This window comes from Ascidiella aspersa, chromosome 8, assembly GCF_963924565.1.
Source record: "Ascidiella aspersa chromosome 8, kaAscAspe10.2, whole genome shotgun sequence".
In the NCBI taxonomy this organism is placed as follows: domain Eukaryota; kingdom Metazoa; phylum Chordata; class Ascidiacea; order Phlebobranchia; family Ascidiidae; genus Ascidiella; species Ascidiella aspersa.
In genome coordinates, this window is record NC_139454.1 from 13,906,034 (window position 1) to 13,927,763 (window position 21,730).

Here is a 21,730-nt window from a genome sequence, read left to right on the forward strand (position 1 = left end):
TTACGCAAAAACATGGTATGACATGACTCAGTTTGGCTGCTTGTTGAAAAACATTGCAGCGTGAGGCAAGTGAAGAAAGTGTAGCTTGCAAGAACCGAACATACACTTCTGTATAGTAGTAATCTTGCACTTGCAATCTATAGATGATGGCTTCTCGGACGGTCTTGGCCTTAATGTCCATTTAGTATGCTTCAGCTGTCTTAACTGCTTTGGAAAAATGCAATAACAATTTTTGTTAAATACTGTCTTCCAGAAACGAGCCTATAACATTTTGGTACGTTTTGACCCTCAATGCAACAGCTACCGTCAATAGGTTTGTGATAAAGTGTACAAAGCCAGCATGAGCCCGCTAGTTATTCTCACAACAGATACAGCCACAACCAACTCAAAACTCATTAATCTCTTTCTGAACAAAGCTGCCTTGTCTCGCGAGTTTGTTTCAACTGTTGTTTCCAATTCACTGAGAGCACCTACTACTGCCGTAATAACCTCCTAAAACAGCAAGACTGCATCATCTTGATTTTAGTTTAGTTGTTTTGATTTCATGAAAGAGTGTCTTGATGCTTCTGGATAGTATTGCTGCATGCTTTAAAGAATACAATAATTTCACTGACAGTTTTTAGTGCCATTTGTATTGATTTTTTTTGCTGAAGAATTAAGAGCCAAATGTAATCTGTGTGATGCACAATTTGTATGGAGCCAGTGAATATTTACGTGCAATAATTTGCTGTACGCCGTTAAATTTTCCGGACATATTGGCGGCGCTGTAACCTTGACCTTTCATATTGTCGGAATTTAAATACCACCTGTTTATGCTGTCTAAAATTAGGTTACTCTGTGTGTCTGCTGTCAAATCTCTCCAGGACATCTTCTTTTATCTCTCCCCCATCATAAACATGTCGATCAGATAGCAAGAGTTTCTCGATGTCAGAAATGTTGCTAGTTTCGTTTGCTAAAACGCTTAAATAAACTTAAAAAATAAATCGTACAATTAATTTTTGTTGAATGACATAGCCAATAATTGTTGAATGACATCGCCAACAAATTCGTTTCTGCTGTTTGAAAGTTTGCAGGAGCAGTTAGCTGACTAAAATCGCGATGCCAGCGTAGGGAAATACCTGCAATGCCGCAGAATCTTATGCTTTCTACAACAAAGTTCTTTTTTACGGAAAGCAATCGTGGTTGATCTCTATCCATTTGTTCCAAAACATCTCCCCTCTCTAAGGCCTGAAGTAATGACTCAGCTTTTAGGGATGCTCTTTTATGATATTCGAACGATGCATGATCTTTAAACAACATTCTCTGTTTTACATAATCCGTGTGGGGGGTTTGAAAACCTGCTTTAGCGATGACCTTCCCGCCTTTTTCGGTGCAAACAAAACACAATGTTTGCAAAATGCACCTTACACTACATTGCTGTAAACAAGCCACTCAACCATGATGCATGGAAGGACACAACAGATTTTTCTTTGTTCTCTCTAGTCTTGGGAATACGTTTGTCTGCCATCCATGGATTTAACAAGAGTTTCCGCTTTGTCTCCCTCGCAACATTAGCGCTAACGAAATTTCCAATGTCATTTGGAGACCCAGTTCCAGAGTATTGTTGTGTTGAGTATAATCGCTGATTCGTTTTGTGTTTTAACTTTTACATGGCTCATTTCTGGCAATTCTAATCGACCACTGACACTCCTTGTGTCAAAATACGATGTGATTTTTCTAAGTTTATTGTCATATTTTTGAATAAAACTTTTCACTGACAAACTTTGAAAAGCACTGTCCACTAGAACAATATTGATATCGCTTCACTAATATTTAACATCTTTTAAATCTACGCTGTGCAAGTGATTTTCTGAGTCCCTTCATGATGATTGTCGAAAAAACATTTCTTGATTGATACGTCACAGAGGCTGTTCTGACATCGCAATTCCATATTTTTTCGCACTCAATTGAAATTATGTGACAAACGGACATGAATATCAACCAAGTGTTGCATTTTTCTAGTGTCAAACAGACGATTTTAAACAGCTGTAAGCTCCTAATAATCGTTGTTTTCAGCATCTAGGATATAAGAAACGTGAATTTTTCAGGCTCGCCTGGAGCCGATGCGGGTGTTCATCCCAAGACCACCCTCTAGGACCCTAGGTGCTTTGGGTTGGTGATCATGTTAATTTTCTCTTTTGATTGGATTCGGGGAAAATATTGTTACAAAAAACAAAATCTTTGTTTGAACTCTTTCATAGACTCCTTTATGCTTTCAAAGGGACTTCCCTGTCTCTATTTTTGGAATGAGGGCTGAAAGTACCTTTTTAAGGGGCAATTTGTTAGGTCTGGGATGCAATTAAGTTCCTTCTGATTCATAAAAATCTTCGGTCTCTTCAGTTTTGTCTGGTAAATATTCAACATTTGTATTACTCAGCAACTTGGATTTGTCTGATGATGACGAATTACTGTTAGTTCAAGAGCAGCAATTTAGAATCACTTTTCTTCATACAAAAATCAAAACTAGGCTTGATGGGACATAGCAGTACCAGTAAAATTGTCTGTTGAGACAAATATACCCCAAAACCAATGTTATTAACTATCTTGGTGAGAATGGAAGTCTACATTATTAAAACTGAAGACAAAACACCCAAGCTATTCTAGAATGAGTGGTGGCGGCACAGAAAGATCAGGTTGGACATCCCTGCCTTAGGAGTATATGGACTAGTTTTATGTGGACTTCTGAGAGCCTAATTAAAACATTTATACCTTTTAACTAAATAATTTTTTTAAAAGAAAAAGTAAAGATATGGTATTGCATTATAAAGTGAGTAAATTTTAGTGGTAGGATTTAAACTCTTTTAAACTATATGTTCCAATCTATAAATATCCAAACTAGTAATATTGCATAGCTACACTATGAAATATGTTATATTGGACTTGAATTCACTCTTTTACCATGGCTTTAATTGGTTTGTTTTTAGGGATATAGATATGAATCGGCACCTGACTTTAAATCAATCCAGAATTGATGAAATAACAATGCCTGAAGAAGTCCCAGCGTTTGATGAAGGATTTGGAGGTAAGGAGTTATATATATACTGTAAAATAATGGTTTTATTACATACAATTTTCAAATGAGTTCGTAAATTTACCAAAAGCTTAACTATTTAAGTTAATGAAAGCTTTTAAACGTCTAGGGCAGGGACGGGCAACTTCTCCAGTCGGCGGGCCTGATATGGTATAATTAAGTACTTGGCGGGCCGGATTACTGTATTGATACAATAATCGTACTGCCATAGCTTGCATGTTTTGTCGCATAATGGCGGCTAATGTTGTAAAAAGTGCTTGGGCATCCACTCCTTGTTAAATTTGCGACACTCCTTGTCAACTTTACGTTTATTGGTAAAATTTAAGGGAAAATATTGATGTAAATTCTAAATCTAATTTGGGAACACAAAACAAGACCTAAAAAGCAACAATACCTAAAGCAGAAAAATCAAAAATACCATAGTATTAAAGCCAAATATGCAGTAATACTCACCACAGAGTAAAAACTTAATCGCCTGAATAAGACATCTGTCAGAATAAGGCCTAAATAACACCTGAAACTGTAGGAAGTAGGTATGGGACCTGTGACGATCGGCCGTTTTGGTGTCGAATTTTAGGCGCACTAGTTTTTTTTTTTTTAATTTGTACACTTATGTTTTCGAATTTTCTTCACATTTTAAATAATTGAAGATCCCAATAAAAAATAAAATTGCGAAAAAACATTAGGTGTTCCATGGCGGTTTTGAAGATTAGATATGTTGAAATATTTGACCACTAGGTGGAAATGGGTCATTTTTTGGTTCTGTTTGAGCGCTTTTAGCTCTGTTGCGGCTTCATTTTGCAGAAGCCTGTAAAATACTATTCCACCACCAAGTAAAATACTATTTCACCATTTAAGTTTGAATTTGTTTATGTTTATTAATGTTTATATCACTGCTGTAGGCGAGATGATGGAGTTTGGCAAAGATATTGGAGATCGTTATTCAGCAGGAGATTTGCAAGACATGTTCTACAAGGATGATGATCCAAGTGAGTAATAGTTTACCAAAAATATTGCAATAAAACATTCTATAATATAGTTAACCAATTTTTTTTTTTGGGGGGGGAGAAAATAATCTAATTTTTAGAAAAAAATTTTAAATCCCCAAAACAAGTTTTTTTGTTCAATAAAGTAAAAAAAATATTTCCATTGTTGTTTGCGTTTTATTGGCATTTGGGCCATTCCGTGTCAATTCACACAGTCAAGAAATTCAACCTCTCCGATTTTCCTTAAATTTTACACACCTTTTCACTATCCTATATAATGAACACCTGCAAAATTTGAGCGTAATTTGTTGAGAAATGCCAGAGTTATGAAGCTTATAGTTTGGGGGGGTCTGCCGAGGGGGCGCAATTTTTCCATTTTGGACCATGTTTGATGCCCTATTACTGCTAAACTAAATAAACTAACAACCCAATATTTTTACACGTGATAGTACTTCTACCAAATATTTAAAAAAAAAACATAGTTTACATTGTCACTCTAAAAGGTCAAAGATCATAGACATCCAAAGTTGGCCTTTCCCAGCACTCGGCTGAAATTTTCCCTAATTTTGAAATTTCGTCAAGACCCCATTTTTAATTGCAATTGGCTAAAAATGAGTTGAAATGTTGTTTATAGGATTCTCTCTGAACTGCGAAAATTTCAATACAAAATATTAAAGGGGTTGGGAGATATTTATTGTGAAACATGGGTTGAAATGAAAAAAAGCAAAAAGTGGGGTCCTTTTAATATCCCGGTTACCCATGACCCCAGTGAAAATTTGCACTGAAATTTTGTCCACATATTTACTAAGATATGACAAGTCTACCATGCAAAATTAATTCATGGTTCTCAATGTTTTCTGATAGAAATGCTGTGTCAAATTCGGACAAAAACGCGAAAAATTACAAATAAAAAAAAATTAAAATGTATTTGTAATTGTGTTTTTAACTATTGTTACCTCACAAAACACAAGTGTTATACTTGTGACTATAATGTACAACTTGATAACTGGAGTAGTTTTCTATTTTTTGGCCAGATTACTGTATAATTTACAAAAAAGTTATTTCTCGCCATGCACACTGCCCCATTTGTTGTGCTATGTAAAGCTTTATTTTCTCATTTGTTGTGCTATGTAAAACCTTATTTTCTGTAATGGCAATTAATTTACACCTAGCAGCAAACTATAACTCAATTTTATACAATTAAAAATTGTGAAATAATAACTAATAGATGCTGACATAATTACATTTGGCAAGAGTTTCGCTAAATTAAGCCAATGGGGGTGCGGACCAAAAGTTTGAGAACCCCTACAATAGAGGTGGTCAATTTTTTAGTTTAAATACAATATATTGTTAAATGTTATAAACAGTTAAATGAACACACCAGTTTTTTATCTTTTATAATAAGTTTAAGCAATAGGCTCATATTAATAGAACAAAATTGACTGAGCATCTGAAAGTCTTTGTTGTGCTATGTATAACCTTATTTTCTGTAATGACAATTAATTTACACCTAGCAGCAAACTATAACTCAATTTTATACAATTAAAAATTGTGAAATAATAACTTATAGATGCTGACATAATTACATTTGGCAAGAGTTTCGCTAAATTAAGCCAATGGGGGTGTGGACCAAAAGTTTGAGAACCCCTACAATAGAGGTGGTCAATTTTTTAGTTTAAATACAATATATTGTTAAATGTTATAAACAGTTAGATGAACACACCAGTTTTTTATCTTTTATAACAAGTTTAAGCAATAGGCTCATATTAATAGAACAAAATTAACTGAGCATCTGAAAGCCTGGATGACTTTATTAAATCAGTGTGTGATCCCTTTCTTGCTTTGAAGACCCATTGCTTCCTTAGCAATTCATAAAAATATACTTGAAACAAAATAAACAGAATTTAGCGGATGTTGAAGTTGTAATATTACTTGATTTCGCTGAGTTGTCCAAGATGCCATGTAGGGGTTCCATTTGGACATAACTAAACGTGTTGGGATTGGTGGAACCACTAAAAGATTTTTTTGAATGTGCAAGTCTTCAAGCAGCAACCAACAACTGAATTTTTACACCACAAGATCTTTGCCAATGGGCACACGATCTCAGTTCTGGGATTTAATATATTTGGCTTTCCTCAAGTAAAAGTAAAGACCTCAACACAAAATTTGAATTGGAAAAGTGATATGCATGGTGTAAAACAATAACAGGCAGAAGATCACATCACAGCTTCATTCCACATCATGTCAGTCTTTAAAAATGCGTTGACTGTCAGATGATATTTCATTTTCCCTTGTAGATGTGAAACAAGGTCAATCACAACTGCCGAAAAATGATACAAATGTAGGCCAATATATGGCTTGCAGATTTCATCTGATTGGTAAATATTGGTTGTTGGTTGCTGCTTGAAGACTTACATATGCAGCTAATCTTTTGGTGGTTCCACCAATTCCATTACATGGGCTTTTGCCATGAGAATTAGCAAAGAAATGCCACTCAGTTTCAGTTCCAAGCAAAAATACTTTTTTGTGGGTTTTGTATTGTGAAGCAGCACCATCATTGAAAAAGATCTTTTTTTGGAGAACCAAATGATCAGATAATAATTGGAATTATTTGGTCAATGAATGCATGCACTGTGCTTGTTAAATGTTCCAAATAATCTGATATTACAAGCAAGCTTTTTGAGGTTAAAGCTCCATATTTTTTGTAGTATATTACAAAAGGGTGAAGGGTTGTTGAGTGATAACTATCGGATCCCTACACGGCATCTTGGACAACCAATAAGTAGTTCTCAGCAATATCAAGTAATATTACACTTCATCATCAGCTAAATTATGTTTAATTTGTTTCAAGTAACTTGATTGTGATTAACTAATGAAGTGATGAGTCTTGAAGCGAGAGAAAGGTGTCACACAATGATTCAATAAAGTCATTTAGGCTTTTCAGATGCTCATGTTCGTTTGATCACTATGAGCATATAGCTTGTACCTTAGATGAATCTTCATCTAACTGCTTATAACATTAAACAATATATTGTATTTAAACTAAAAATTTGACAACCTGTAATTAGGGGTTCTCAAACTTTTTGTGCCGCACCCCAATTGGCTTAATTTTTCAAAACTCTTGCGCCTCTAGTTATGGCAATATAATTGTGTCAGCATCTATATCACAATCAAGTTGTTTATTATTTCACAATTTTGAAAAGCTATAAAAGTGAGTTTTAGTTTGCTAGTGTAAATTCTTTGCCAATACTGAAAACAAGGTTTTACATAGCACAACAAATGTGGCAGCGTGCCTGGCGAGAAATGCATGAATTTTTTTAAATTATACAGTAATATGGCAAAAAATAGAAAAATTTTTTGCCATATTACTGCTTTTATGTAAATTTTTTTTGGAAATCATTCTTACAAGAAAACTACAGCAATTGATTTTGATATTCTGTTACAAATCAATAAATAAAAATTGGTAAAAGTCCTATCACTGGGTGCGTCGCAAGTCTAACAAACCTTCCAAAGACATCAAAGGAAGAAGTTTTAGAACCATTGCCTTCTGCAATAGACAGACATTGGGGGCTTTATATGAAATGAAATGAAAAATTAAACCCTACATTAGTTTTCTTTCGAAAATAAAAAACGAACCTTAAACTGAAAAAAACATGGACTTTTCCTTAGTAGTTGACTTAACTAATTTTGCACAACAAATATTGACTGCTATCCATAACAGTGCATGTAAAAACTATCATTAGGGATGTTCACAGTAGAATATTTAATCCAAATGGGATTTGTATCCAATACTGCCGTTTATTTCTGATAATTGAAACTGATATAATTTATGTTTTACTGCTGATGGTTGCGCCTAATTGTACATACGCGAGTGGCAAGTTTATATGATGGCCCATTGCTGTGGCAACACATTTATAGTGCTTGCTTTAACTGTAGCCTGGTAGTGCAGTGTCAGCGTTTTTAGGTGACCAATTACTTTGTGTCTCGCAATAAACCTTGCTTAATAATTAAATGACAATCAAGCGTTATTGGGCATGCGACTACTGTGTAATGTCAGGTGCGGATTTCGCAGTTTCCTTAACTATGTTAAGTGACAAAAGCAACATTCTCTTGTAAAACATGCTGGTCTTGGACAAAATGCCCTACAGGGTTATACCTAAGGTCAACTTTAGGCCAATATTCAGTAAGGTTATGCACAGCATAATCGTCAAGTATCATTTATGGCAATAGTAACATTGTATTCTTTACAGCACATTATTTGTTTGCATAACGGATCATGTTAGTCAAAAAAAGTATAAGTGCCACACAACAATGTTTTAAAAAATGGGACCGATTTGATGAAAAGCTGAAAACGTTCATTGTGTAGTGTTGCATTGGAAAAAAATTAGACATAGACATGTATTACAGTTTGCACAACTGCTTCAAAGGACAGTTGTTAAGAATGTTAAACATTTAGGAATTTTTTTTTATTGCAATTTTCACTTCTTGTCAAATTGTTTTGCGATTTAATGTTGTGACTGTGGGCCCTGTAGACCAGAGTATAATAACATTAAGCCCTCCCCAAAACATAATCAAGGTTGAATAATTTAATAAAAATTTACTAGGATTTGATATTCTGGCTCCATTATAGATCTGTCCTTTAACCTTGCCCATGTTATAACACAAAGATATTCCAGTAGTAATTGCCTGGACAATTACAGCAGCATTGCATGGCTTGAGCATTTTTTTAAAATGGAGTTACCGTGTAGTAACATCATTCGGCTCACCTGTGATGCTGGTCATGATATAATTTGTGCGTCAAGTCTGGTCTTATAAAGCCTTTAATGTTTTTTATAATGAAATAAATTCAATAGTAGTTTAAACATTTTATGGAGCTTTTTATCAACAGTTATCTAGTATAGGTGTTATCAGTTGTTCAATGATCGACCACTGGAGTAAACCACATCTGTGTTGTCCTTGCTTATCAATATTTATATTATTTGTTAAAAATGAAAAAAACAGTGTTGATTATAACTGCTCTCAAATCTAGTGGCTGAATGGAATGGCAACTTGTTAGCAGAAGATGTTCATGACCTTTCACTTAGTCAGCACTCACTAGCTGTTCCGATTACCTGTTATAAACCGTGAAATTCCTTGTTACAGAAAGTACTACATTATATCATACAATTGGGAAGAATAAAAAATCTATTGGCTGGAAATGGCAACTTATTGGCTAAAAATGTTCAGGATTTCTCACTTAGTCAGAGTTACGATTGTCTCACTTTTCAAATATAGGGGTTACCCTTAAAAGGCAAAGGCTCTCTTGTACAAAATGTTGTGGAATCATCCAATCTGAGACCTATAATATATTAAGGTGGTATTACAACCTAAACTTTGGTTGTCACTTACTAATGGCGGGCGCCTGCATTAGTTCATTGTTTGTTTACCGTTTTTATATTAGGGCGAACATGTGTATCTCTAAAAAGTGGTGGCACACAGGGAAAACGCAATGATCATGATATTTTTATGGGATACCGTTATTTCTCTTTAATAGCTTGCAAGATTTCATTGAAGCTTTCATAGTTAACTTGCATTATCTGTAAAGTACCATGGAATCAATGGTTGAGTTAGTATTTAACAATTATATAAAAAATATATGAAACTCATTAAATGTTTTATTATGCAAATTTAAAATATATTGAACTTTTTTTTTAAGAAACTGGAAAAGAGTTGAATTTTGGAATGGATGCAAGTACAAGTGGTGATGGAATATTGGGTGAATACTGATATGCGGTTTAATATAATATTAAACTTTATCTGTGGAGAACTCTTTTTCTATTCAAAGTCTATGTTAATGTTTTCAACACTTAGACATGTATAAGGGTGGGGAATAGGTTTTTTGTGTGTGATGTGTAGTATCTGTTAGCAAACTGTCTCCTTCAGTAAAGTCATGGTAAAAAGGCTGAGCATTTACCGCCAATATCTGTTTTTGCTAGCAGAAACAAACCAAGGAAAAGTTTAGAGGTATGTATTGTTGTCCTATTCAAGGAGCTTTTAGGGGGCGGCTTGGTAAGACTGAAACAAATGATTTTAGTATAGTCTATACAAAAAAACATAACAGAAAATGTATTCCTTGGCTAACTATCCCTTGTATCTGTAAAGTATTAGGTGAAGGAAGGAAATTTTCGGCCCATATCTGTTTTTGCTTGCAAAACAAGTTCAGTGAAAGTACAACTTGATATATACCCCAAAACCAAGAAACCAAGAAACCGAAGAGTAATATATAATATTACATGAATTAACCTTGTAAATAACCATATATGACCCAATGATTTTGACAAAACCACAAAAATACCTTCTGACAAAATGTACAATAACTGCAACCCCGTCTAGTTTAATTTCCTTTTTGTGCAAAGCAAAATTTTTTTTAAGTGCTGTGTTATATCAACAAAAAAACTTTAAAAAAAAAAAGAATTTAGGACTGAGCTGCATTTTTTGTTCATCATCATGGAGATAAACTTTGGCCTATGGAGTGTTAAAAAAAGCAAACATATTATATGAAAGAATTAAAAAATATTAGAAGATGGTATGATATTTTAGCATGTTTACTTAGTCATTTGAGGTTTCAAAAAAGTTTAGGTAAAATTTTTAGTCAATGAGCCTATGTGGCTGGCTATGGTATACATCTTTCGCCTCGTTGTTGAACTATTCTGATGCTAAAAATCGCCAAAAGTGAAAATATGTTGATAAGGAGGCAAAATATGTTGAACATATTATTATCCATATATTATATTCATCAAGAAACATTGTTAAATATTTTCTTTTATCAGTGAATACAACAAATTTAATCTGCATAAGTAAACATACTTTACAAGAAAATGCTGTGACATTTTTACGAGCGGATGTTTTTTAGTATTTTATAGTTTCAAAGTTATGTGCTGCTGATTTGGTCTGGAGGCAAAAACCTTTATTTTTTTGTAATAGGTGGAGGTTTCATGCATGGTCCAGGTCTTTTTGGTGAAGAGCAAGATGGAGGATTTTTAGGTGAAGGACTACCACCAAAAACACCAAAAGAAATTGAACTTCCTGGTATGGGTGTATTGTTTGAAATAAATCAGATGTTTTTTTTATTTATTCTACTTCAAATTTGTATAAACAGCTATTTCATAACTAAGTACGATTAACACCTATGCCACAAATTGATTTACAAATAGAGAAAAAAAGTTGCTGTTTTAGTTGTGTGTTCATTGGTGTACAAAGTTGCTGCCATGCTAATGTTTTAGCTGCACAGATAACGGGATCAGTGTTCTTTTTAATTTTTTACCTTTTGCTTAGGTGCCCAAAATTTTTTGCAAGAGCCGAATCAGTGCGCAAAGTGTCCAAATAGGCTCAGTGAAAGACCTTCTTCTTTGGTCCTCATTTTTTAGTGTGATAACTAGGGCGATTATTTTTTGACTTGTCAAAAAAAGTCAAAATTTTGTCAAAATTTCATGTTAAGTCAAAATTTGTCAAAATTATTTCAATTTAAAATCGAATAAAAATGTACATAATTGGTTTTTAAATTAGAAAAAAAGCACTTATAGTCAGCTTTTTTAAATTGTCGTTCAGTTTTCTCACAATTTGTTGTTCAATTTTATCAAAAAAATTAGTTTTGATTGATGTACAACGACACTTTTACTGTATTATATCTTGATTAGAGCAATATACGGTATACGCGAGCCGGTATAATACCACCCAGGCCTCTCTGAATTGGACAAATGTAATTTTTTCTAAAATAACCAGCTTCTTTTTTTCTTTGGTAGTTTTATAGTGATTTGTCTTTTTTGACAAAATATGACAAAAATATCAACCAAGTATTTTCTTGAGTTTTACAGCCTAACATCAAAAGCAATAAATTATTTTTAGGTCAAAATTTGTCAAAATTTGGATTTTTCAGGTCAAAATTTCTTATTTGTTAGGTCAAAAAATAATCGCCCTAGTGATAACTAAGCGCCCTACACCTGAAGCGACGCGTCAGATCACTTAATCACAGCTTACTTGCCATTCAACAATCTTGTCTTTCCTTTGATGTCATGGAAATTCACCTAACTTGTAAATTCTAAAAAGTTGTTGCCAAACCCAAACAAACAATTATTTTGGATACTTCTGTTTTTATTTACTCTTAAACATAATCTATAATTATTTTTGGCTTGGTTTGTCCATGTTTTTGTTGTAAGGGCGAAACGGAGCAATATGCGCGGACAGCACAAGATGCGGCGCAATAATCTGAATTAAAAAGACAGTAATTTTCTTCCAGACATAAAAATGAATCTATTTATTTGAAATTTGAATTGTTGCGCTCGCTTGAGACGCAATTTGGCTTTGGTAGTTTGTGTGGCGTGCTTAGAGTAGCGTGGTCTCACCACCCAATGGTCAAGGCAATTATTGCACGTATTGTAGCGGTTTTAGCAGTAAGCAAATTTAACTTTAAAACGGTTAGAGATTTTTTTTTTTACATTGACAAATTTTATTAAAATGATATTTCGCCCTCGCGTTTTTACTGTTTATAATGACGTAAATTCAGGCTGCTCATTTAGTCGATTCATATAGGATACGGTTGTTCAGATTTTTTTTTTTAAATCTTTAAAAGTTTTGCTAATCACATTTTTTCCATGGTTTGGACCTTAAAAATAGGATTGACCAAAAAAATTATTAAAATTCGGTCATGATTTCCTCCTCCTCAAAGCCCCCAAAGGGAACACACAATAAAACCTAAAAAGCAACAATAGGTAAAGCAGAAAAATTATAAAACCATAGTATTAGGACCAATGACATAATACAGCTAAATATGAAGTAATATCCAGTACAGAGCATAAGATCAAAATCATCTAAATAAGACCTAAATCTGTCGGAATAAGGCCTAAATTCATCGGAGTAAGCCATTCATCAGAATAAGGCCTAAATTCATCGAAAAACGTCCTATATTCATCAGAATAAGGCCTAAATTCACCGAAAAAAAACCTCGGTCTGGTATCAGCCGTTTTGATGACTACGTTTGGACGCCCTAGTCTGACTGGCCCTGCCAGGGCGCCGCTGTTTGGGCACCATATTTTTAGTCCTGTTTGGGGTTATTGGTGGAAAATGGGTTGGGTTAGAAAACGGGTTAGTGTTGAAATTATTAGGGGAGTTAGTGATGTTCTTAAGGGTTTGATTTGGGGTTAGGTAAAGTGTTGTTTAGACCTGTTTTTGGCCTTTTAGGTCTTATTCCGACATATTTAGGACTTATTCCGATTTAGACATTGCTTGTACCATTAGGTATTGGTCCTATTTTGACCTTATTCCGATTTGTGTTTTATTGTTACGTTGGTGTTGTTTTTATCTCGGTCTTATGGTTGGAGACCCCCCAAAGTTTAACAGTTAAATAATCAAAATATGAATTCCCCTATTTTGAAAACTTGCTTTTTTAAATTTGGAAACAATTACCAGTGTTCTTGCAGGAGACTATCGACGTATCGTGATGCTGTGCATCATCAGTGATGATAAGTAATTAGTTTTTAACTTGACCATTCTCTCAGTAGCATCATTAACAACTTGACAGTATTTACAAAGTTTGCTGCAACTGGGTAGTAGGGTGGAGTGAAAAATCATTTTTCATCCAAATCAAAATTGAGGGGGGTCTAAAATGCTGACAAAACATCTAAAACCGTCAAAAAAATTGGATTTGGAAAATTACCTCCTTAACCGACTTCCCCAAAGGTCATGCAGGGGTCAAAATAGTCAAATCGGCCATAACTATTTTATTTGATGTGCTAGAGAGTTGGTTAGTGGCTCAAAAGATGCAGAACATACATGTTCTATTCAATATAATATAATTTTTTCTTCTAAAAGGAGCAGAAATCCATGAAATTTACAAAAAACTAAAATTTGTCAAAAATTTCAAATTTTTTTATTTTTATCTAAAAAAAATTTGAAATGATTAAGAAATGTTGCATTAAAAATCTAAATATACTGCAAACATCACACATTAATAACCATCCAATCACAATCCTGATATTGGACACCCAACTGTTCTTAAACAAATTGGTTCTTAGTATGGAAATATATGGCATGAGTGTTCTCTATTTAAGTTTTTGCCGATTCAGTTTCGTCTTGCAAATCCAGCAACAGATGATGGAGCTTCTGTTATTAGCTTGACATCACGCTTGACATCACGCTTGAATGCTTGATTGAGACAAGGGTGGCCTAATCTGAGAGATGTGATGAAGTCATGGAGAGTTTTGATGACAGGAGGTTGCTGTAATTCGTATGACTTCGTCTTTTCGTTTATTTTGCATTGATAAAACGTGGAAGATCGCGACCAGTGTTAGTGTCATCTGATTTGGTCTCATTTTCTGGTTTAATAACATTACCTGTACCTTCAAAATCCTTATCGACAGTCATCTTGAAACTGCCTGGCCTACCCCGAATAGCTTGTGTTTGGCTGACACCAAGGTGACTGTATTCCTGTCCATCCTCAACATCCCTACATATCTTGCGACCAGTCACAAACTGGAAGTCTTAGCCAGTTGCACTGAACGTCTGCTTTTTTAGTTTTGAACGCATTACTGGCAACCCCCGGTAAAATTTGCTTGGTTTGGATGTATCAAACTTTTTCTGTTTAATTTCCCTATGTCTATAGTAGGTGTTAACTGAACATAGAAAACATCGCAGTTTCTTCGTTGAGGCACCAATGATGCTTTAACATTTTGCAATACTATTTGTAATTGTTTGGTTACAACTTACAATACAGCCAATTTAGCAAGTTTTCACAATAGGAAAATTCCAATAATTTGCCATTTAACCACTAAACTTTGAAGCTTTGAGAAGAACGAAATCATGGCCAATATTCAATTTTTTTTTGTCAGTCCAAACCAGTGATTCTCAACCTTTTTTAGAGCCAGAGCCGCATTTCAAAACTTAAGTTCGCGAGGAGCCGCATTAAAAACAACAGTAGGCGTGTAATTAAAAAACATTAAGAAAGCAACAAGAAAACAACAAATATACATTACGCTAGCCTAGGCTAACTAATAAGCACTGTTGAAACAGCTATTTCTTATTGCCATAGCTTGTCGATCAAGACTAAATATATTATGACGTCACAAACCACAAAATTATTTTAAAAAGCCGGACGGAAGTAGCCCGGGAACATTAGTACTTCGTACTCTGGATCCTTGCTGATCAAATTCATTCACTTTTAATTTATTTTACTTCCTTTGTTGCAATTCTGCTACTACTAACTAATTTTTCACTCCGTTAGTGAGAGCCGCAAAATGTACAGTTGAGAGCCGCATGCGGCTCTGAGAGCCGCGGTTGAGAATCACTGGTCCAAACCATGGGAAAAACTTTGATTCGCTATACTTTTTCAAAGGTTCTAAAATCTGAACAATAGGACACAACACACAACATTGCTTTGTTGGGTATATTATAATTTTGTATTGTACACTGGTTCACCAAAACAATTAGCCTAAAAACTTTTTACATTGCTGTGCAGTAAATTGCCCTTATTTTTTTATTGGAAGATCATCTTGAAAAACACCATAGTAAAAATATTTTTTATGTACCCAATGCATTAATTCTCTTTGTTGTGTTGAAAGATAACATCAGTTGTAACAAACACATAACTCTAATTATCATATTATTTGAAACTTTGTCAAAAATTACCTCTTAACGTTTTTGAACTTTTAATTCTTGACTTGTGCACAGAAGTATGTATCACATGTTCAATATGAATAAAGAGTCATTCGAAACGTTCAAAATGATACCTACAACTGTATTGGCTTTGATATTCTTATTACGTGTTTCTACAATCTCTAACCATTATGCTCCGAAATGTTAACTTCATATTTTTTTTCTCTTTCCTTAAGGTGGAGAGATGGGAGATGGAGCGATGGACAATCAGGTTATGTCACCTGTCCAACCACAACAAATTCAACAAACTGACATTGACAGTAATATACTTTCATATCAAGCACAGCAACAAAATAATGAGGTTTCTACCATCAGTCTTATTAGCATCCAAAGCAATTTTTAGTATTGTTTTTTGTAACTTTTTAACAATACGCATGAACTTTTTTTTTAATGTTTATCGGTTACAAAATAGACCTTAATTCCTAAAAAGGCACATGTTAGTACATTTATTGTATGTTAAATTGAAATGAAGAGCAACTTGCACTTTCTCTTTAAAACGTTTTGTCCGAGGTTTTGGACCCGAGTTTTAGATAAGGTTTTAAATTACGACAGAAAAAAATGTTAAATCAGACTGATTTTTAAATATTTATTCTTTTTATTCACACAATTTATTTATGTATTGTGTAAAATATAATGAAGATACTTCGTGAAGTAACAACAACAGAGACTTCCATTCCTCCATCGACCGAAGTGACTCAACCAATTCCACAGGAAAAACAAGTCGAGGCTGATGAAACCATCAAAGACCAAACTACGCTTGTAGCAAATGAAGAGGAAGCCTTTGCTCTAGAACCTTTAGATATTAGAGGTAACACACCCCTGATTTTATATTAGCATGTAACGAAATTATGTTAATTATTATTTGCCTTTTTTGTTTCGCTTGGAATTCTTTAAATGTCAACTTTATAAACTAAATATAAGATTTACTTTCGGTTATTAGCTATATTGCAATCTCTGTTTTACATAGTGGTTGCTGTTTTTGTATAAATCTTGGTTGTCTAATTTTAGGAGTCAAAGACCTCCGAATGAGGCGGAAAAGAAAACTGATTGTAGATCATGTGATGGAACTGGATGGTCAAACAATGAGGGAACAACTGAAAGATTTTAATGATATTGTAACTACATTAGACATGGCACCACCAACCAAACGATTGATGCAATGGAAGGAAATGGGAGGAGTTGACAAGCTTTTTTCACATACTTCCAAAACTTCTAGCGATGCAATTACGCAACAAGTATATCAATATTTTATGTTTTGTATATTTTTTAGGTTTTGTATTTTCGAGTTTGCTAAGAATTATTCTGCATAGATACCCACTTTCTATCAAAAAGCATAAACTGTGTCTGTTGTGATCCAGATATTTACAAAGAACCTTCACAATGTAATCCCTGCTGACCTGGTTGCAATGACTGGTACACAACTGCACGAGCAATTTGGAGATTCCCTTATTCAGGTTGTGCTGAAATATCGTGTTATTAGTTTAAAAGTTGTTCTTCAGTCTACATATATAATAATTCATTAGTTTTGAAAAATTAATATTGAAAAAAAAACAAATATTTATGAATACATAGTAACAGTCCAATGTTTTAATTGTTTTTCGCTTTTATTGCTTTTAAGGTTGCACATTTCTCAGTAACTACAATTCTTATGACTAAACTTTCAACAGTTTTCTTTATCGCCCGTATAATCAAGACTTTTATTTCATAATTTTTTAATTTTTTTACGATTTCAGGATGAATCTTCAATTCATTTAGCCCGTGATGAAAGTACATTGGATAACGTAAACGCTGCAGTTGCCCTTGAACAGTCCAACAACATGCTTTCATTAAGCAAGGATCCATCAATGAACCAGCTTAATGCTCCAGTAAGCTCAACAATAATTGTTTTTTAGTACAAAAGACTGTAAATAAAAAAAATATAAAATACGTCATTTATTTTTCTACGTTATTAACATAAATGTTTGCACAGGGTTACAACTCAGACGATGATTATGAACCATACAGCGTCGGGCCACAAAGTGTTGGCTCCAGCATTGGGGACAGGCCAGTCGGTGACCATGAAGTACACGATCGTCAGCTCCCTGAGGAAGCCATATTGTCAGAGGCAGAACTTCATGGAGAAGACCTTTCCAACCTTCAAATTCCTGACATTAGTGATGCGCCTCTTCCAAGTAGCCCAGGACAAGGTAATACATAAAAGACTGTAACTGTCGCAATAAACGCCCTAACGCTTTCCATATACATCGAAAATTCATATTTTAAGTGTAAAACTCAAAACCATATTGTTGTGATTTTACTAACAATTGTATAGACCGACAGGCACCTTAATCCTTTGACAACATATTCATGCCCCGCCCCTTTAAATGATTTGTTGTTTCTACATATTCGGCCGCCAGAGTGTTACTGTCATCCTTTCTAGTGGTTTCTCGCTTCTAGGGGAAGGGAAGGGCTGGTATGTAACGGCTCTTGGGTGACTTATTGATGTTACGGTCTGGTTACCACGACGCAAATAACGCCTACAGTTGCTTTTTTACGTATGGTTTCATCGTATTTGCTCGACTGCAGGATCTTTGCCTTTGTGAGCACTGTCGAACAAGATCCATCGTGGCACTAAATTACTTTGTAGCTTTTTTGCCAAAATTAACTCTACTATAAATATGCTGTTGCTACCAGGCATAGTATACTAAAATAAAGCTCTTTCGGTATATTTTTATTTTATCGAAAGTTTAGATTTCCTATGTGTACACGTACAGGAGCCCTTAATCAGTGAATGCAACAACACCACGCGCAGTAAAACGACACACAAAAAAGGAGATAAAAATGCGATAACCAATGATCAAATTAAAAAGGCAAGGGCGACGACACACAACTCACTTGTTATGTTTTAACACCTGTTTCCGTTTGGAGCTGAAAATAACACCCGATTTTTTATGATATGGTGGATATGTCAGGATTCACGAAACAGATGTTTACGATAGTCACATCCTTCGCAACAACATATCCACCAAGTTCTCTGAAATCAGGCATGTTGAGCAAATAAGCTCCTTTTTGGGGTAAAAGACTAAAAGTGCTAAAATCAAATTTAATTGATGGCGATGTATTTCTCATCTTGCGTTGGATTCTACGAGTGGTTAATGAGGCGGTGTCTTGATCCACGGAACTAGATATGTGACTGTGCAGACCAGAACAAGAGCATTTTAAGAACAACAGCGTTTTCAACCCGGTTGATTTTCCTCCCAATGTTATGAAATCTGCTTTTGTGTATTGTCAATATCGTACAAAAACAGCTTAAAGTTTTATAATGGTTTTGGTATTCTATATGGTGTAAATAGATTTGATTTGCTGATCATTTTACTAAACTCATTAAAATGCTAATTAACATAGTTGTGTTGCATTTATAGACGAAAGCTACGCTGACGACGTAGATGATCTTCGATGGAACAAACGCACTCAACACTTGCTGCACACCTTGCAGGTGATTTTCAAACTTTTCGCTTATTTACAATATTTTTGTTTCACTTTTTACTTAAGAGCCACAGTATAGTAAAACCGAAGCAAGTTAATTACTGGTTTTCTGGCCACAAAATAAGCGCCATTTATTGAAATTGTAACACAGGGTGGTCGAAACCTACGGACATCGTTGTTAGTGGCCCGCAAAGCACTGTTGACCTATTGTAATGCGTACCTTTAAAGATTTATTCAAAGAAATATAAATAAAGAACAAAAGCTAGCATGTTTAAATTGTTCGATTATGTTTATTTTTCCGAAGTTATTGTAAATTTGAGATAAATGTCAACCGAGAAGATTACACCAAGTTTATTTTGTAGCGTTCGTTTAAACATGAGCAAGAAGTGACGTTCTTTGGAATGACTGATGGAATTACCAGAAAGCAATCTGTGTCAAAGTTCTATTCTTTACTGGTTCTCGCAAAACAAGAGGCGATAATTCTGGCACAACATCAAGTTTTTGGTGATGTTTACGTTAGCAAAGGTCAAAAATTTGAAGCAATTTTAATGTAAGCTTGTCAACTTGGTATTACTTGTAAATTTACACAGTGCAGTAGATCTGACCACCACGTTTAAGTGCAAGTGTCTATAATGAACAACCGTGCGTAAACGACTAAACGTTTTAAGTTTTGTTAACATTTACCACACAAAAACTGTAGTTTATTTACCCAAGAATAAAACGGACATGGTCGTAATAACCGTATCCGTACGTGGTAGTACGTGGTAGGCACGAACGAGATGTTTTTGTGGGATAAGCAAGTTCACTGCATTGAACCTACTATTTTCGACGAAAGATGTTTGTTAAACGTTTTTTTTTAATGATTCAAGTTGAGCAAAGCGTTTAAACAGCTGGATAAAAACAAATATTCCAACTCCATAGTCCATATGCGATCTTTGTTAGTTAAACTTTGCAAAATTTAATCCAATGGTTATTGGTTAATCAGTTTCAGAAACGATAATTTACAACATTTTTTCGCGTACTTGCTGTTCTTGGTTGGCACAACGGGTGTACAATTTGAAACCATTGTTTGTTTTTTTGTCGCATATGTAAAAAGTGATTGTAAGGTTCTGCCAAAACGTTTTATTTTGTTGATTGTATTTTTGTTGAATGAAATACTAGTAACGTTCTTTTAGCTTAGTTGTTATGTTATCAAGCTAAACTTTTAGTTTATCATTTTATAGTAAGACACAGGTTCAAGCAATATGTCGACTTACCGATATTATCACATAGTCTTTATTAAACTTTGGCTAATATTTCACTGTTAAACTTCGTCAAGTACCGATGTTTTCGTGCTTTAAAAAGAGTCTTATTTACGTCGTAATTAACTTCTTAGTAGCTGCGATATTTTTTATTTTAATGCCTACATATCTTTAAGTGTATTTTAAGAACTTTTTATCACTGCAATGTGTTTCATGAAAAAAATCGACTTGCACAATTTTCTAATAGCTTATTTAGTCCTAATAATCGTTTTGGCGTCGAAAGCAAAATCAGACTTGATGTTTTAGCAGGAAGTAGCAATTCTACAGAAGTACCTTCATAAGGGAAAGCATAAAGCGAAGTTTTGTGTAATAAAGTTAAAATAAGATTTTAACTCCTCGTCACTCAACTGAGCAGATTGTCGCTAATCTTAAGACGCTATTAATTTAGGCGTCAACGATACGTAGAAAAACAGTGGCAAAAACTACTGCAATACACCAGTCCCGAAAGTAGTTTTTTCCCCTCTACTAACATTTTTAAACCTTAACAGATGATCAAACTTTCAAGTAGTTATCACACAGTACTGTAACTAGCAATAGTTGAAATACTTTACCGCAAGACTCAATTTTAGGTACTTGACAATATGGCGTCAAACACACGAGATGTAGGCCAGTGGAGATAAATGTAGGTTTAACAAGATAAATCTCCAGGGATCTTTATTTGCGGCGCGGATGGGCAATCCACCCTTCACGCAACAAAATAATAAAAAGATAAAACGTTAATACAAAATTTGCTTATTATGCTATACTAGACGAAATACCCGGCTTTGCCCAGGTTAAATAGAATATTTACCAGTTATTTCAACTGGCTAAAAATGAATTACACCTACAATAACCATATGTGTTTCAAAATCATGTCATATTGTGTGTCTAAAGTCGGTTAACCTTATGCTTTCCACAATCAGAGTAACCCCACATCCTGTGTGAAAGTGGCCGCTTGTTTAATTGTGTGACTTATCTGCGTGGCTCTAAAGATTTAATTCTTGGCTTCTGTAAACTCCCAATAATTTTTGCATTTGGTTTAAACAGTGTAAAAATGAAAAATTAACGTATAAAAATCCGTTTTAGGTCTGAAATAAGTCACTAAAAGAAAAGGCGCGAACGCGCTCTGACCATTTAATTACTAATCACGTGTTACCAGCATTGTATAACCTTTTTTCTGAAGCCGCATGTTATAGCCGATAATTTAAAAAAATATATTTAACTTCAAACCAAATTGCAACGAT

At 34.3% G+C, this 21,730-nt stretch overlaps 1 protein-coding gene across 1 annotated transcript in view; it reads left to right on the forward strand.

Annotated features, from left to right (window-relative positions):
• The window catches only part of LOC146136238 (double-strand-break repair protein rad21 homolog), a 38,894-nt gene extending 18,178 nt beyond the window's left edge, over positions 1–20,716 (forward strand). Inside the window, exons 4-15 of the mRNA XM_083396356.1 lie at positions 2,964–3,061; positions 3,973–4,059; positions 9,752–9,811; positions 11,020–11,124; positions 15,918–16,042; positions 16,381–16,549; positions 16,750–16,976; positions 17,100–17,195; positions 17,475–17,606; positions 17,711–17,927; positions 19,143–19,216; positions 19,569–20,716. Of these exons, the coding sequence (XP_083252482.1) occupies positions 2,964–3,061; positions 3,973–4,059; positions 9,752–9,811; positions 11,020–11,124; positions 15,918–16,042; positions 16,381–16,549; positions 16,750–16,976; positions 17,100–17,195; positions 17,475–17,606; positions 17,711–17,927; positions 19,143–19,216; positions 19,569–19,760 (1,582 nt within the window). The 3' untranslated portion in view covers positions 19,761–20,716. The remainder of the gene's footprint in view (positions 1–2,963; positions 3,062–3,972; positions 4,060–9,751; positions 9,812–11,019; positions 11,125–15,917; positions 16,043–16,380; positions 16,550–16,749; positions 16,977–17,099; positions 17,196–17,474; positions 17,607–17,710; positions 17,928–19,142; positions 19,217–19,568) is intronic.
• Positions 20,717–21,730: the final 1,014 nt, after the last annotated feature.